Here is a 17,079-nt window from a genome sequence, read left to right as displayed (position 1 = left end):
GCTCAGATAGATTTACAGGTCTCTCCCTATTTTTGTATAGGGAGGGTTTGCCACCAAGTTTGCAGTACACTTGCTTGTTGAAGTGTCCAATGTCCACTTCGATAGTAATGTGCATATGCCGCAGGCGTTGTATATGCTTTATTACTGCTGCTAGACATGAATACGTCTCTCTAGCCCCTACATTGCAGTTATAAGGAAGTAAAAACTGATGACAGGTTCCCTATAAAAGCGTATCTAATAACCCCTTAACATTATGGAATTGTTATTTATGCAGGTACCTAATACAGCCTGCTGATAACTGTATTCACACTAATTATCATTGCTATTCGTGATAGTGATAAAATGTCCTTCGAGATAATGAATCAAGCCACAATCTCAATACAGAAGTACAAGCTAGCCTATAAGGCCTTGTACAGGATGGCTGCTATCTTGAAAAAAAGTACCACACCTGTACGCAGGTTATGTGCGGTATTATGTCTCAGCCTTATTTACAGAAAGCAGCCATTTTTCTCTAATAATGGACAAGCCCTTTAATGTCTTTAAAGGGGTTATGCCACTATAGGTGAGATAAGATTGGTGAGGCCACAACCACTGTGACCCCTACAATCATGAATGGGGTAGACTAAGGTTTGGCGTTGTCTTTACTAGTGGAAAACAATTAGTATGCGCAGCTTGCCAATACATTAAAGGGATTCTGTCACCTAGTTTGAGCCTATAGAGCTGAGGACATGCGCTGCTAGATCACCACTAGCACGTCCACAATATACATTCCCCATAGCTCTGAGTGCTTTTATTCAATAAAAAAAAAACGGTTTTATATATATGCAAATGAGGCTAGTAATGAGCCCAAGGGGTCTGTTACCAACGTTTCAGGAGCCCAGCCACGCCCACTGTGAAGAAGCCCAGCACCGCCCACATCCTCCGCATCTCCGTAATCTCACGCATGCCAGCTAGCGCATGCGCAGTTCATTCCCTGAGGCTAATGCCAGCACAGGGAAGGAACACCATGCTGGCACTCACATGCGCATGCGCAAGATTACAGCGCTTCAACTCTGTGACGTCAGGGGAGCAAGGAGGAGATTCGGAGGATGCGGGCGGTGCTGGGCACAGTGGGCGTGGCTGGGCTCCTGAAACATTGGTAACAGCCCCTTGGGCTCCTTACTTGCCTCATTTGCATATATATATAAAATCTTTTTTTTTTATTGAATAAAAGCACTCAGAGCTATGGGGAATGTATATTGTGGACGTGCTAGTGGCGATCTAGCAGCACATGTCCTAGGCTCAAACTAGCTGAAAGAATCCCTTTAAGGTCTCATGCACATGGCCATAAGTGTTTTGCGGTCCGCGAATCATGGATCCGAAAAACTTGGATACCAGCCAAGTGTATGCCGCTATTTTTTATATTTTTTTTACTCTTGCAGAAATGTCCTATCCTTGTCTACCAAATGGACAAGAATAGGACATATTCTATTTTTTTATTTTCTTTTGCGGTGCCGCGGAACGGACTTACGGATGCGGACAGAACACGATGGCCCCATTGAGATGAGTGATCTGCGTTTTTGTGGTGGACCAAAACGGAGGACTAAAAGTGAATATATGCCTAATACTATTCCGTATCTGTATCGTTTGCATCCTTAGATTTCCCGTAAGATGTTCCACCGTCAGTTCATAGTGCTCCGGCTGCAAAACCTGCAGATATTAGATGGCATTGCCGTGACCTCTGAGGAGAGAGCAAGGGCAGACATGCATTTCCTCGAACAGCAAGTAAAACGTCACTTTCTTTATGTGAATCCATTTACGTATACTGTCCATTAATACAGTGTTTCCCAACCAGTGTGCCTCCAGCTGTTGCAAAACTACAACCCCCAGCATGCCCGCACAGCCAAAGGCTGTCCGGGCATGCTGGGAGTTGTAGTTTTGCAACAGCTGGAGGCACACTGGTTGGGAAACACTGCATTAATATACAATGGGGGAGTAGCCTCTGCTTTGCATTTTTACTACATCAGACATAACATTTATTCACCTCAGTAACATAAAAGTGATTTGCACGGATTGGATTCACCTACATGGACAACACTTCGGTCACCATAGTCGGCTCTTATTAGATAACATTTTTAAGGCATATAAATATTATGTGATAAAACATTATTGTGATATTATGAATAGTTCAGGGCCAGTGATCACATTTAGAGAAGACCTGTCACCTCTCCTGACATTATTCTTACTAGAAATGTATTGCAGTCTGCAATAAAGGTCCAGATGGGTGTTACCAGTTAGGGCTGTGACCCTGCATAGTCTGACAATGGTAGCACTGATTGGATAGGGTTCGACTATTAAGAAACACCCCCCCCCCCCCCCCCAACTGGTAACACCCATCGGGAACTTTATTGCAGACTGCTGGCAATTCATTCATACGTTTCTAGTAGGAATAGTAGAGGAATGGCACAACATGGAATAATAACAATGGATTCTCCAGAATTTTTATGACATGGGGAATGCAAGTAGTTGCTAAAACAGACATGCCAGGAGAGGTGACAGGTCCTCTTTAACTATACATGTACTTAAAGGGTTATTTCCATTCTATAAAGACATGGCATGCCACTAGGATAAGCAATCACTTTCAGATTGGTCTAGACTCCGACCCTACCGTTCAAAAATTGATGGCTTATCCCAGTGATAATCCATCTCTTTAGAAGAAAGGGGGCAGTCTTAGGTTTTAGTTTGCTGACCTTTCATGTTTATGTGCCTTCAAGTGTTTGATTAAGGCCTCCTGCACACGAACGTATTTTTTTGCGGTCCGCAAAAACGGGTCCCGTTTTTCCGTGAACCGTGACCGTTTTTTCATCCGTGGGTCTTCCTTGATTTTTGGAGGATCCACGGACATGAAAAAAAAGTCGTTTTGGTGTCCGCCTGGCCGTGCGGAGCCAAACGGATCCGTCCTGAATTACAATGCAAGTCAATGGGGACGGATCCGTTTGACGTTGACACAATATGGTGCTATTTCAAACGGATCCGTCCCTATTGACTTTCAATGTAAAGTCTGGAGTCCCTTTATTATACCATCAGATCGGAGTTTTCTCCAATCCGATGGTATATTTTAACTTGAAGCGTCCCCATCACCATGGGAACGCCTCTATGTTAGAATATACTGTCGGATATGAGTTAGATCGTGAAACCTCATTTCCGACAGTATATTCTAACACAGAGGCGTTCCCATGGTGATGGGGACGCTTCTAGTTAGAATATACTACAAACTGTGTACATGACTGCCCCCTGCTGCCTAGCAGCATTCGATCTCTTACAGGGGGCTGTGATCAGCACAATTAACCCTTCAGGTGCCGCACCTGAAGGGGTTAATTGTGCTATCATATCCCCCTGTAAGAGATCAGGGCTGCCAGGCAGCAGGGGGCAGACCCCCCCCCCTCCCCAGTTTGAATATCATTGGTGGCCAGTGCGGCCCCCCCCCCCCCCTTCCTCCCTCTATTGTAATAATTCGTTGGTGGCACAGTGTGCGCCCCCCCCCCCTTCCTCCCTCTATTGTAATAATTCGTTGGTGGCACAGTGTGCGCCCCTCCCCCTTCCTCCCTCTATTGTAATAATTCGTTGGTGGCACAGTGTGCGCCCCTTCCTCCCTCTATTGTAATCGTTGGTGGCACAGTGTGCGCCCCCCATCGGCCCCCCCTCCCTCTATAGCATTAACAACATTGGTGGCCAGTGTGCGGCCTCCCATCTACCACCCCCCCCCCCCCCCCCTGATCATTGGTGGCAGCGGGTTACTAGCAATAGTACAATAGTAAAAGATTCATACTTACCTGGGAGCTGCGATGTCTGCTTCCGGCCGGGAGCTCCTCCTACTGGTAAGTGACAGTTCATTTAGCAATGACACTTACCAGTAGGTGGAGCTCCCGGCCGGACACGAACATCGCAGCAGCCGGTAAGTATGAATCTTCTACTATTGTACTATTGCTAAGTAACCATGGCAACCAGGACTGTAGTAGCGTCCTGGTTGCCATGGTTACCGATCGGAGCCCCAGCGATTAAACTGGGACTCCGATCGGAACTCCGCTGCCACCAATGATGGGGGGGGGGGGGGAGATGGGAGGCCGCACACTGGCCACCAATGTTGTTAATGCTATAGAGGGAGGGGGGGCCGATGGGGGGCGCACACTGTGCCACCAACGAATTATTACAATAGAGGGAGGGGGGGGCCGCACTGGCCACCAACCTATTATTACAATAGAGGGGGGGCCGCACTGGCCACCAATGATATTCAAACTGGGGAGGGGGGGGGAGGGTCTGCCCCCTGCTGCCTGGCAGCCCTGATCTCTTACAGGGGGCCGTGATCAGCACAATTAACCCCTTCAGGTGCCGCACCTGAAGGGGTTAATTGTGCTGATCACGGCCCCCTGTAAGAGATCGGGTGCTGCCAGGCAGCAGGGGGCAGTCTTGTACACAGTTTGTAGTGTATTCTAACTAGAAGCGTCCCCATCACCATGGGAACGCTTCTGTGTTAGAATATACTGTCGGTTCTGAGTTTTCACGAAGTGAAAACTCAGCTTTGAAAAAGCTTTTATACAGACGGATCTTCGGATCCGTCTGTATAAAAACTAACCTACGGCCACGGATCACGGACACGGATGCCAATCTTGTGTCCATCCGTGTTCTTTCACGGACCCATTGACTTGAATGGGTCCGTGAACCGTTGGCCGTGAAAAAAATAGGACAGGTCATATTTTTTTCACGGCCAGGAAACACGGATCACGGATGCGGCTGCAAAACGGTGCATTTTCCGTTTTTTCCACTGACCCATTGAAAGTCAATGGGTCCGTGAAAAAAAACGGAAAACGGCACAACGGCCACGGGTGCACACAACGGTCGTGTGCAGGAGGCCTAAGGGTCCATTCACACGTTCGTAATTTGGGTCCGCATTCGTTCCGCAAATTTGCGGACCCTTTCACTTTCAATGGGGCTGGAACGGATCCGAATCCGCATTTCCGGGATCCGCATCTGCATTTTCGTGATCCGCATCCTTTTTTTCGGGATCCGCAATTCCGTTCCTGAAAAAAAATAGAACATGTCCTATTCTTGTCCGCAATTGCGGACCAGAAAAGGCATTTTCTATTATAGTGTCTGTGATGTGCGGTCCGCAAATTGCGGATCGCACATTGCAGGTGTCCGTGTTTTGTGGATCCGCAAAACACTTCCGGTGTTGTGAATGGACCCTAATACAAAGATACGTTGCATGCTATAAGCGATCAGTGTGCGCCAGTGCACACTTCACTCAGAGTGGTGGTGTGGGGCAGTGCACTCCCAGCCACCGTCTAAAATCGAAGCAATTCAATAACATAGTGATCTGGCACTAATAATGAGCATCAGCTAGTTTTAACCCATAGCTCACTTATAATAGTTAATAGATGTGCTGACTTCATTTTAAGCGAATCATTAAAAGTAAAATTTTATTATTTGGGACAAGAAAGGAAATTAGCCTGTAGCTATGTGATTGTCTATTGTTAAATCCTTTCCCAGATAGGGTCTAATTTATTCCTGGGTTGAAGGGAACATCCCTTTAAAGGGGTTTTCCTGTAAACAACATTTATCAGCTATCCACAGGACAGGTGATACATTTATGATCTCTGGGGGGTTTCGACTGCTGGCAAATCCTCTGATCATAAGAACGGAGGTCCCTGTGAGAATGGAGGAGTAGTGGATATGCTGGACCGCTTCATTCACTGTTTATGGGACTGACGGAGATAGTCGGGTACAACACTCCATCAGTCCAATAGACAATGAGTGGAGTGGAAGTCACTGCTCCATTCATACAGGAGACTCAGGAACCTGGTTCTTGTGCTTGATGGGGGTTCCAGCAATCAGATGCTGCATCTATCATACATTTATCACCTTTCCTATGGACTTTCAGTTAATTATATAATTAAAGGGAACCTGTCATTACCTTTATGCTGACCTCCCTGAGGGCAGCATAAAATAGTGACAGAAATGCTGATGTCAGCGGTGTGTAACTCATGAGCTAAAAGTAAGTGGTTGCCGAGAGTCAGATCTACATGAGAAGAGTCCTGGTTATTCCTAATCTCCTGCTCTCTCCCCTTCTGCTGATGATTGGCAGTTCTCTCCTAGAGAGAAAGAGAGAAAACTAGGTAGAAGACTGTCAGCCATCAGCAGGTGGGCAGGAGAGCAGGAACTCATGAATAACCAGGACTCTTCTCAGGTGGCTGTGACTCTTTTCCAGGCCCAGTCTGCAATGATTGTGATGTTGGTTCTCGGCAACCACTTACTTTTAACTTATAAATGACAGACCGCGGAAATCCACTCACCTGTCTCTACTTTATACTGCCGTTGGTATGGGCACAGAAAGTTAATGACAGGTTCCCTGTAAAGAGATATTAATTTCTGAGAACGAATTAAAGGAAATCTGTCAACACTTTTGACTATGCTATACTGCTGACAGCACTAGGCAGGGGCCAGGGAGAGCAGGACAAACATACTTTTTGTGGAGCATATATTATCAAGAATAGTGTGAATATGAACTTTGCTCCTGCAAGTGTCCAGGAGGCGGAGCTTCACTGAGAAGTGCTCTCTGCATTGGTCTGCTTCACAGCCACTCCCTTCTTCTTTGAGTGACAGCTGTAGCATCCAGCCAGGAGACCACGATAGCGGTCACTCAGAGGGGGAGGGGCTGTGAAGCAGCTCAATGCAGGGAGCACTTCACAGTCGAGCTCCACCTCCAGGGCACTTGCAGGAGCAAAACCTGGCAACGTAAAACTTCATATTCGTATTGCATATTAAGAAAAAGTATCCTAACTCAGGAAGGGAGCCTCAGATCAACAAAAGAAAAACAGCGTTTTAATCAGGTGAACCACAGCTATGTGATAGGGAGGTCGCTGGTGACAGGATTCCTTTTTAAAGGGGTTTTCCGAGATTTTAATACTGATGCACTATCCTCTGATAGGTTATCAGTATCCGAACAGTGGGGGTCCGACACCCAGGACCCTGCCGATCAGCTGTTTGAGAAGGCACTGGCGCTCCTTTGAGAGCCGTGGCCTTTTTTCAGCATTTCCTAGGCCGTGTGACGTCTTGTTCATCGGTCACATGGCCTAGGAGCAGGTCAGCCCCATAGAAGTAAATGGGGCTAAGCGCGATACCAAGCACAGCCACTATACAATGTACGGCGCTGTGCTTGGTAAGCAGAGAGAAGGCCGCGGCGCTCACAGGAGCGCCGGTGCCTTCTCTAACAGCTGATCGGCGGGACCGACCAGATACTGAGGTCAGGTCATCAGTATTAAAATCTCGGAACACCCTTTAAGGGGGGGATAAACCAGGTGATCACGATGTTTTGTATGGTTTCTCATGTAGACATTATCTGGTCAGAACCCAGTCATAGAAGTGGTGCATCCGGCATCCACCCTGATCTTAAGCAAGGCATCGCCATTATGTGTTACCAATGTCTGCCTGCCAGGAGGGAGCCACCACCATATCCCCGGGCCTGATCTCTACTTAAGTAATGCACAAGATGACATCTTTCCAAACGACTCCAACAAATGTAAGTAAATTACAATCCATTCCGTATCTCTTCTTTTTTTTTTTTTTCTTATCGCATCCAGATGCCAGTATAGCGCACAGAGAATCCTAATCATGCCGCTCATTCAGCCTTTCACTCACGCCACTCACTCCGAGCCCTCGGCTGGCGTGCCCTGAGCTGGGTGGCTCTTAAGTGCTAATTTCTGCACAAATTATTTTCTGCTAAGAGTTGTTGACATAATTGTGCGGCCCCAAACATGGCTTTTTCTTCCAAGCACCACGTATTAAAATCACGGAGACTAATTTCTAAACGTACAGTTAGTGCTTAGAAACAAAAATGTCAATCAGCGGCAATTAAGTAAGGACAAAGATGTCAGCCTGAAGCAATTAAGCAGACATCCTTGCTGCGGATTAATGAAAATGTGTTTTTATAGGTGCTTCATAAAAAATAAAAAAAAGCATGGAGTGCTCTGTAAAAACACAATGGTGGCCAGCATGTTTCATATACACACAGCCGGGGGGCTGAATAAACACAGGCTTTCAGAACAGCAGGTACTAGAAGAAAAGCGGCTGCAGGATATGTCCACGTCATGCACACAGCGAGCAGGAGCTTCGGATCTTAGATTTTTGGCCATGCTGCAAGTAGTCAATGTCACAGTCTCCATGTACGACCTCCATACAACATCATAAACTGTCATTTTTGCTGTATTATTTATGGGTGACAAACCCAGAACATTTTCGGCTTAACTCGGCTGTGATCTTTAAAGGGGTTGTCTAGGATTAGGGTCCATTCACACGTCCGCAAATTGCGGACCCGCAAAACATGTACACCGCCATGTGCGTTTCGCATTTTGCAGACCACACATGGCCGGCACTATGATAGAAATGCCTACTGCTGGATTGCAGGGTGGTCGTAACCCCTGGAAACAAACCTTGGAATCCTAATGTGGATTATCTGGCGCTCATTAATACATCTTTATTTCCTCTTCAGCCCCCTGTCCCGTTTGGACAGCACCGCACCATCCATAAAGTGGCTGCAGACGGAGTGGCAATGGCCAAACACAACACCTCATCTTGCCTGCTGCATAGATGCACAGTGTGGTTGACTCTTGATGTCCAGGTCTGCGCATGCTCCTATGGCAGGGGTGTTTCAATCAAAGAAGCTTGTTTGGTCATCTGCAGCCATTTTATGGATGGGAGCCCATCCATGAATGCTGAGCTGCCGACTCAGCATTCAAAACAAAAATGCAGAAAAACACTCCCTGAAACACAATTAAGGCTACTTTCACATTAGCGTTTTCAATTCTGCAATTGAGATCCGTCATAGGATCTCAATATCGGAAGAAAACGCTTCCGTTTTGTCCCCATTCGTTGTCAATGGGGATAAAACTGAACTGAACGAAACAGAATGCACCAAAATGTAGTCCGTTCCGTTTGGTTGCGCTCCCCTCGCGAACAGAATAACAATGTGGTGCGGAGCAAGACAGATCCGTCCTGACACACAATGTAAGTCAATGGGGACGGATGCTTTTTCTCTGACACAATAGAAAACGGATCTGTCCCCCATTGACTTTCAATGGTGTTCATGACGGATCCGTCGTGGCTATATAAGACATAATACAACCGGATCCGTTCATGACGGATGCATGCGGTTGTATTATGGTAACGGAAGCATGATCCGCAAAAAAAAAAACGCTAATGTGAAAGTAGCCTAAGAGCTATGTGTGATATCAGCCTAAGGATTCATTCACACGTCCGCAAATTGTGGATCCGCAAAACACGGATACCTGCCGTGTGCATTCCACATTGGCTGGCCCTATGATAGAAATGCCTATTCTTGTCCGCAATTGCGGACAATAATAGGGCACGCTCTATCTTTTTTGCGGGGGCCGCGGAACGGAACTTAGGACAGCACACAGTGCGCTGTCCGCATCTTTTGCAGCCCCATTGAAATGAATGGGTCAGCACCTGTTACGAAAAATTGCGAAATGGATGCGGACCCAGAACTATGGACGTGTGAATGGATCCTAAGGGAAGGTGAACTTTTGGATCTACACAAACTTTCCAGACCACTGCCGTCTTGATCTAGGTCTGTTATATAATGGTACCCTGTTGAAATCGCACAGTAAAATGTACAGTACAGCACAATCTGTCTCTTCCCTGGTTTCTTTTTCTCCTAATATTGTGGAGCAACAGGAAATTACAGGCAGGGGCTTATTTAAAAATTGATTACAGTCTAAAAAAGACATTTTTTATATTTCAGACAAGAAAACCAAGCCCCATGGAGTCGCGATGAATAACCCACGCAGCGTGAATGCAGAAATTGCTTTCAGGCAGTTCAAAGGAGGAACAAGTATTTCTTCCACGTACTTGCAACAAGGCAACCAAAATCGAGCAGCGCACTTACAAGCAAGCAATCTGGAGCATGACGGAAGGTGCGTACTGCTAATTAATGGCCACTGCTGGGACAGCGACCCTGACGAACATATGCAGCTTTATGTTACCCTCAGCCTACACACAGCGCAAGCAACTGTGCCATGAGCTGAATCAATAGCCAAGAATATAAGGCGCGTCCATCAGCAGAACCAGTGAAATCACTGACCATCCTGCCTGCATAGCAAAATTTACGCAATTTTACCACGACTTGCAAGCAACTAAATGCCACGAGAAAAAAATACGACTGAGTTCACATCGTTATGAATTCCGTTTTTCTGTTCCCTCATTGGAGCAGAAAAACGTAATTCAAACTCTGACAGATCTGTCACACAAGGGACAGCAGCAGCTCCCAACATGTCCCATTGGCTTATACTGGGGTCCATTAGGTTTCCGTTATGGTGTCCTGTCATTTACAGGAAAAAATAGCGCCGCGTGTGCTGCTATAATGAGGTAGCAAGGAATGCTGCGGGATCTTAGCTCTGGAGTATACGTGATTGTGCAGAGGGCCTGTATGGCTACTGTAGACTGTGGCTCCTTATGAAAGTACCTTAGAAGCCTCATGGACTTCTATGGCTGTATAAAATAGAGCTAAGCTAGATAGATAGATATTAGATAGATAGATATTAGATAGATAGATAGATATTAGATAGATAGATAGATATTAGATAGATAGTCACGTCACTGCTGCGCATGTTTTTTTGACTACAGGATATGTACTTATTATGTTTATTTCATAGTTTGTTTTTTATTTGTATTATTATTTTTATTGTAGCATCATTTTTCAGGTTCTACACCTTTATTGGGTACTCTGTATCAGGTGGTGTATGGTGGGCTACATAGTGGGGCTGTCCGCTGTCCAGTAGACTTGTCCCACGGTTGCCCCCCCTGACGCGAGGAGGTGTCCGTCTCTATTTATGATGGCCATCACCTAGGCGCCCACCTGCCCTCAGGGTACCATATTTGGTGTTAATGTGAATGATTATGCAGGAGAACCCTGCTAACTATTGATAAGACTCTATCCTTATGGTTTTTTCAACACAAAATAATTATGGTTTGTTTGCTACAAATTTTTTCCATTTAGTTTGCCCATAACCAATATGGCGGCTGGACGCATTGTGCGTCTGTGCCAACAAGTTGGAGTTTGTGGTTTTTCCTTACCTTCATTAGTCTATACACTGGATGACGAGTGCGCATGACTGACTGGCGCACTGATCATCATTACGTTCCGTTGGCCCCCTGTGTCCCTGGGACGTCTTTTTCTTATGTCATCAGGCAGTGCCCTTCTCCAAACGCCATACATGGTGTGTTTAGCTTTTCGTTGCTCCCTGGTGAGTCTCCCCCCCCCCCCCTCCGTTTGATAATGACACTGTTTTAATCAGATGAATTGCACATTTGATGGGATTTATTTACATAATTACGGATTTATTACTCAGCATTTTTCACGGTACACATTATGAATTTTCTGTATGAATAATCATGTATGGTCACTTACACACAGCATTATGTGTTTATATATATTTGATTGCACTATGTATGCACTTTATTGAAGTATTCTCTTGTTTACATGTAGTAATTGCTTATTTGATGCACCTGCACTATATATATATATATATATATATATATATATATATATATATAATGTGTTTCATTTTTCCAAAGATGTTATTTTCATATGACTTTGCTTACATCCCGAGTCTGTGATGTAAAAGACATATATGCCAAATTTCAAGAAGATTGGATAATATTTAGGGGTTGCACACATTGATCACTTTTATTACTCCTCTCACTCCTGTACCTAGGAGGTTGGTCTAAAAACGACTTCAGTTTCAGGATCCCAGGGGCCTTGCATCAAGCAAGGTGGATGGCAAAGGCAATATACGCACTTAAAATTGTCCTCTTCACTAAACAGTTGAATATTCCTCAACCAGAATTGAAAGGAATGAAACGGGTTGCACATTTTGTCAGCCTCATGTATGTTCGCTTTTTGCACAAGGCAATTGTAAGTCGATGGACTCCAAAGAATGATCTGGATATGCTACAGCTTCTGAGCACTTACCCAGATGCAGACGTCAAAAAAAGTGCTCTCACAGTTGCTAACAGACACTTTTGGTATCTGTCAGAAACAAACGTAAGATTGGCTTTTTTAGATTACCTAGGCTGTTAAGGAAAATATGACAAAATTTTTTGAAACCAAACCTAGAAAGAAAAAGGAAATTAAACGATTAGAGGGTAAAAACCTAGTTTTTGAAGGTAAAGACCTGAGCCGTTTCGTCACTAATAAAACAAAGACCTTCTTTGAATTGTTTGGGATCCACGACGTGACAGAATACTGCAGCGATTCTCTAAGAAGCCATGTGAACGCTCTTAAGGTGGTCAATGATACCGCAGAAAGAGGAATTGCTCTGATAAAAAAGTTTTAACGAATCGGTCAGGGACGAACAACAAAAACAATTCTTGTTCAGAAAGTCGAGCATCACAGAAAAGTCGTCGCCAAGCTAACAGAAGGGATTGCATCGTTCAAAGCTGATTAATATAACACATGTTTTGCCTATTATACTACCTATTAATCAGGGGCGTAACTAGAAGTGACTTGGCCCCACAGCAAATTTTTGGATGGGCCCCCCGGGTGCTTTGCAAGTCCCTCCTCCTGTGTAAACCCCACTCCTTTGGCTACTCACGATCTAGACCAGTGGAACACAGACAGGCGCAAGGGGGGCACAGGCCAGGGGGGCTCAGACAAGGGCCGAGAACCTAATTAGCAAAAACATAAAATACAGATCCGAGGACTCAGCATGATCAACCCTACCAGGCAATATGGTTTACTAGGGTTGATCATGCTGGCACATGCTCTTTAATATAGAAAATTCTAAGACTTACTACTCCGCCTGTTCTTCAACATGACTATGGCGTTGAGGAACATCAAGATCTCCACTTCCCTCTGGAAGAAAACAAAAAATGATTTATACCCCTGAATAATAATAAATTTAGTGACTATATATTACCAACATACAGAGACTAAATACCACGATATTGGATAATAGCTCATATCATGACTGGATAACAGCACTATACAGTGACTGGATAACACTGCCATACAGTGACTGGATAACACTGCCGTACAGTGACTGGATAACACTGCCGTACAGTGACTGGATAACACTGCCGTACAGTGACTGGATAACACTGCCGTACAGTGACTGGATAACACTGCCGTACAGTGACTGGATAACACTGCCATTCAAGGACTAGCAAACACCAGCATACAGTAACTGGATAACATGGCCATAAAGTGACTGGATAGCACCACCACACAATGACTGGATAATGTCGCTATACAATGACTGGATAACACCGCCATACAGTGACTGGATAAAACCGCCATACAGTGACTGGATAACAGAGTATAAGGGGGCACAGTACAATATATGACATGGGGCACAGTGTAGAGTATAAGAGGGCAAAGTACAGGGGTATCTCCTTATACTCCTGTAATATGCCTCCTACACAGTATTATAATGGGACATAGTGCAGGGAATAGGACACAGGGCAGGGGGCACAGTACAGGGTGGTGGACAAATACACGGCAGTGGGCCCAGTACAGTGCAGGGGGCACAGTATAGAGAAGGGGGCACAGTACAGGGCTGGGGGCACAGTACGGGGTGGTGGACAAATACATGGTAGTGGGCCCAGTACAGGACAGGGGGCCCTCGCTGTATGTGAAGGGGCCTCTGCTGTATTAAACAATCATCTGAGACAGTCACACGCTGCTAGGCGCTGGGCCCCTTGTCAGCCCGGGCCCCGAAGCAGCCGCTTCCCCTGCTTCGCCGGTAGTTACGCCACTGCTATTAATCTAAGTGTCTAGTTTTAAAATTATTTTAAGTTTGTGATTTCTAGCTTTCCCAATAAAAGTAATTAACATTGAAAAATTATATTTTTTGCCTACTTTTACAAAACTGATCAAAGTGTGCAACCGCTAAATATTATCCAATTTTCTTGAAATTTGGCATATATATCTTTTATATCACTGAGACTCGAGGGGTAAGCAAAGTCTGCAAACATTTTACATTTTATATTTTATATTACAAAATGAAACACCCTAATATATAGCTGCCAAGCACACATGTAACAGGTCAGCCAGTGTCATAGGTACAAATCTGCAGACTAGATATTTGGCATTTTGAATGTAAAAATTCTGGTGGCCAATACAGAATATATTCCATATCAGACTTATACTTGTCTTACACTTTTTTTAATAGTTTTTAGCAGGTTATAATATACTGTAGTATGGTTCGCTGATTGGAGTGACAACTTCTAGATAAAACAACAAATTGGTCCATATTTACTAATGTGACTGCGCCTCTAGTCAAGAAAAGTGTTAATTTGGTACAACTTAGCGTGGAAGGGACTTAGTGAGAAGGGGCATTGCTTTGTAGGAAAAAGGGCCGGGACCAAAAATGTGACAAATTGCACAAAGCTGACACAAACTAGGCCAACAATAGATGGTGTAACCTTCGGCAGGCGGTCTAAGCATGCTCCAGATTTATCATACATCCTGCACATTGCGAGACTGCAGATCTCTACAGATGCACGTAATTGCATGGCTTCTTAAAAAGAGTAATAATTGTGCGTGCTCTTTTCTGTTTCTTGTCCATTTGACCCATCTTGACTGCTATTTAGTCATTGACTATTATTACCTGGGTGTTTACTGCATGTGATTGTGGAAAGTACAGCTGATTCCAGGAAAGTGAGTTGTAATAGAAGGTCACAGTAAGTCCATGGGCACATTAGTGGGTTTAACCTCTGATGTTATAAGGCCGCTTTCACAAGGTTTGTATTATGGTCGAAACACCTAGACCCCCTTATGGTTCTTCTGTTCTGAAGAATCACCCTATAGTGATAGAGGAGCTGGGGTTTTCTGGGACCCAGCAGTCCTGCAAACCCACCTGAATTACACATAATCCAACTATAGGAGAATGTTTGTGATATGCCAAAGTGGTATCGATCGGCTTGTTGGTACGTGACCCTTCTCTTCTCAAAATTCGGCTTCCACCAACGTCACGTCCTTCCCCAGGTTTGTGACCAGGGCTATGAACAGGACCTTACTTCTGCTGTAGATGGAGCCAGGACTATTTCTCTCGCAAACTCTTGAATTTACCACATATGCTTATGCCCCATGAAGGGAAATGGTTCTGGCTCCGTCCACAGCGGAAGTGATGTCCTCTCCATAGCTCAGGTCAGAAACCTGGTAAAGGACTTGATGTCAGCGGAAGCTGGATTTTTAGAAGAAGAGCGCCATGAAATCGGGACCCCAGGAGGCCGACCCTTGCAACTTTGGAACAGCACGTACATTACAAACTTTCTCCTACAGGCGTGGTATGTGTAATGAAGGTGGGTTTGCAGGACTGGCTAGGTCCTGAAAACCCCTTCAAATGTGACGTCCTTAAGGCCTCATTAACACGACCGTGCCGTTTTTTGCGGTCCGCAAAAAAGGGAAGCCGCCCGTGTGCCTTCCGCAATTTACGGAACGGGCGGCCCATTGTAGAAATGCCTATTCTTGTCCGCAAAACAGACAAGAATAGGACATGCTATGTTTTTTTTTTTGCGGGGCCACGGAACGGTGCAATGGATGCGGACAGCACACGGAGTGCTGTCCGCATCTTTTGCGGCCCCATTAAAGTGAATGGGTCCGCACCCAAGCCGCAAACAAAATGCGGCTTGGATGCGGACCACAAAAACGGTTGTGTGCAGGAGGCCTAATACTGACTTGTGATATATGGACCTTGTGAACCCAGGTGCTAAAATTCTTTTGTGTTATAGGCTTGTGAAATTGCTTATTTTAATTTTTTTTTTTAAATCCCAGCTAAGGACAGGTAGCTGCTACTCCCCTTGTTTCTTCTCTGCAGGAACATCTCACATAAACCTCCTTTAGGAGACATTTTAAATATTTGATATTAGAAATTGCATAATTATTCACACCCTTTAGCCCCAGATCAGTCTGATTTAGTAATCTAAAATTGGGGGAATAAATATAAAACGTAACATTTCTGATTTCTGGTATTTCTCAGTATATTTTATTTTACATACAGCTGTATTAAGTGAAGGTATACATAGAGAAAGTATCAGTCTGGCAATGTGCACTTTAGTATCACTTCATTTTTAATATTTTTTGCCATTTTAATTTGCAGATTCTTTGGCAATGGGGCAGTACGTCAAAATCGGATGTAAGACAGTGGGCAGTTTTGGTGAGACCACCGTTCCTGAACTCCTTCAATGACATAACTGTATGCAGATGACATACATACAGCCTTTGGCCTCCATTGTATATTTGTGTATATGTTAAATCATATCTCATTTTATGTCATATGAATTATGTATAAGTAACATTAAATCAAAGCTGTTCATGTTCCTCAAACTAATATTTATTATTATATGCATGAATATACAGATTATATACTGTAGATTATACGTATCCAGATTACATAGCAGATTGCTTTTTTGCTAAATGTATATGAAATGTGTTATTCATAACATGGTAAATTAAATAAAATGATTACTTATTAGCACGGTATTGCTGCAGCAATAAAAAAAAAAAAAGCATATAAAATAAAACTAACGAGATGTGCTGAAATGATTTTACAACAATCCTGAATTAAAACATGGCCCATGGTAGACTCAAGGGTTCAATATAGCGGACGATAGATGATCCAGTCGGTCCAATAAGTTCTTATGGGGCAGGGGGGCAGTTTATAGAACTGGACAGGCAGCCTGCAGGACCCTCCTATCACTGCGGAACTAGTCAGACTTTGCTGTTCAGGGTTTGAAGTGGAGTCGCTAGATATTGGGAGATCTCATGGCTTATAGCATTTATATAGCGCCATATATCTGTTTATTTCCATCCGCCCTATAGACCCTGAATGAAGCGTCAGAGTGCATGCCTAGAGTCTATGGAGATGTAGACACAGAGTTCGCCGCCACATAACTCCCTAATATTCTCAAATGGAGAATCCCATGTGTCCGTACATATGTGTATGCTCCAAAGCGATAGGATGCTTCGAGATAATGGCTTTTAATGGGTGCCCGTCTTCAACCTCCTGCTACCAAAAGAGACTA

The 17,079-nt window shown here is 44.5% G+C and overlaps 1 protein-coding gene across 1 annotated transcript in view; it reads left to right on the top strand.

Annotated features, from left to right (window-relative positions):
* LRRC9 (leucine rich repeat containing 9) overlaps nucleotides 1-16,438 on the top strand; it is a 126,335-nt gene extending 109,897 nt beyond the window's left edge. The window contains exons 30-33 of the mRNA XM_040411210.1: nucleotides 1,639-1,764; nucleotides 7,369-7,555; nucleotides 9,797-9,968; nucleotides 16,155-16,438. Of these exons, the coding sequence (XP_040267144.1) occupies nucleotides 1,639-1,764; nucleotides 7,369-7,555; nucleotides 9,797-9,968; nucleotides 16,155-16,194 (525 nt within the window). The 3' untranslated portion in view covers nucleotides 16,195-16,438. The remainder of the gene's footprint in view (nucleotides 1-1,638; nucleotides 1,765-7,368; nucleotides 7,556-9,796; nucleotides 9,969-16,154) is intronic.
* The last annotated feature ends 641 nt before the right edge of the window (nucleotides 16,439-17,079 follow it).

Source organism: Bufo bufo, chromosome 11 (genome assembly GCF_905171765.1).
Source record: "Bufo bufo chromosome 11, aBufBuf1.1, whole genome shotgun sequence".
NCBI classification, from domain to species: Eukaryota; Metazoa; Chordata; class Amphibia; order Anura; family Bufonidae; genus Bufo; species Bufo bufo.
The sequence above is the reverse complement of the archived record's forward strand: the minus strand, read 5'-3'. Positions and strand labels throughout refer to the sequence as shown.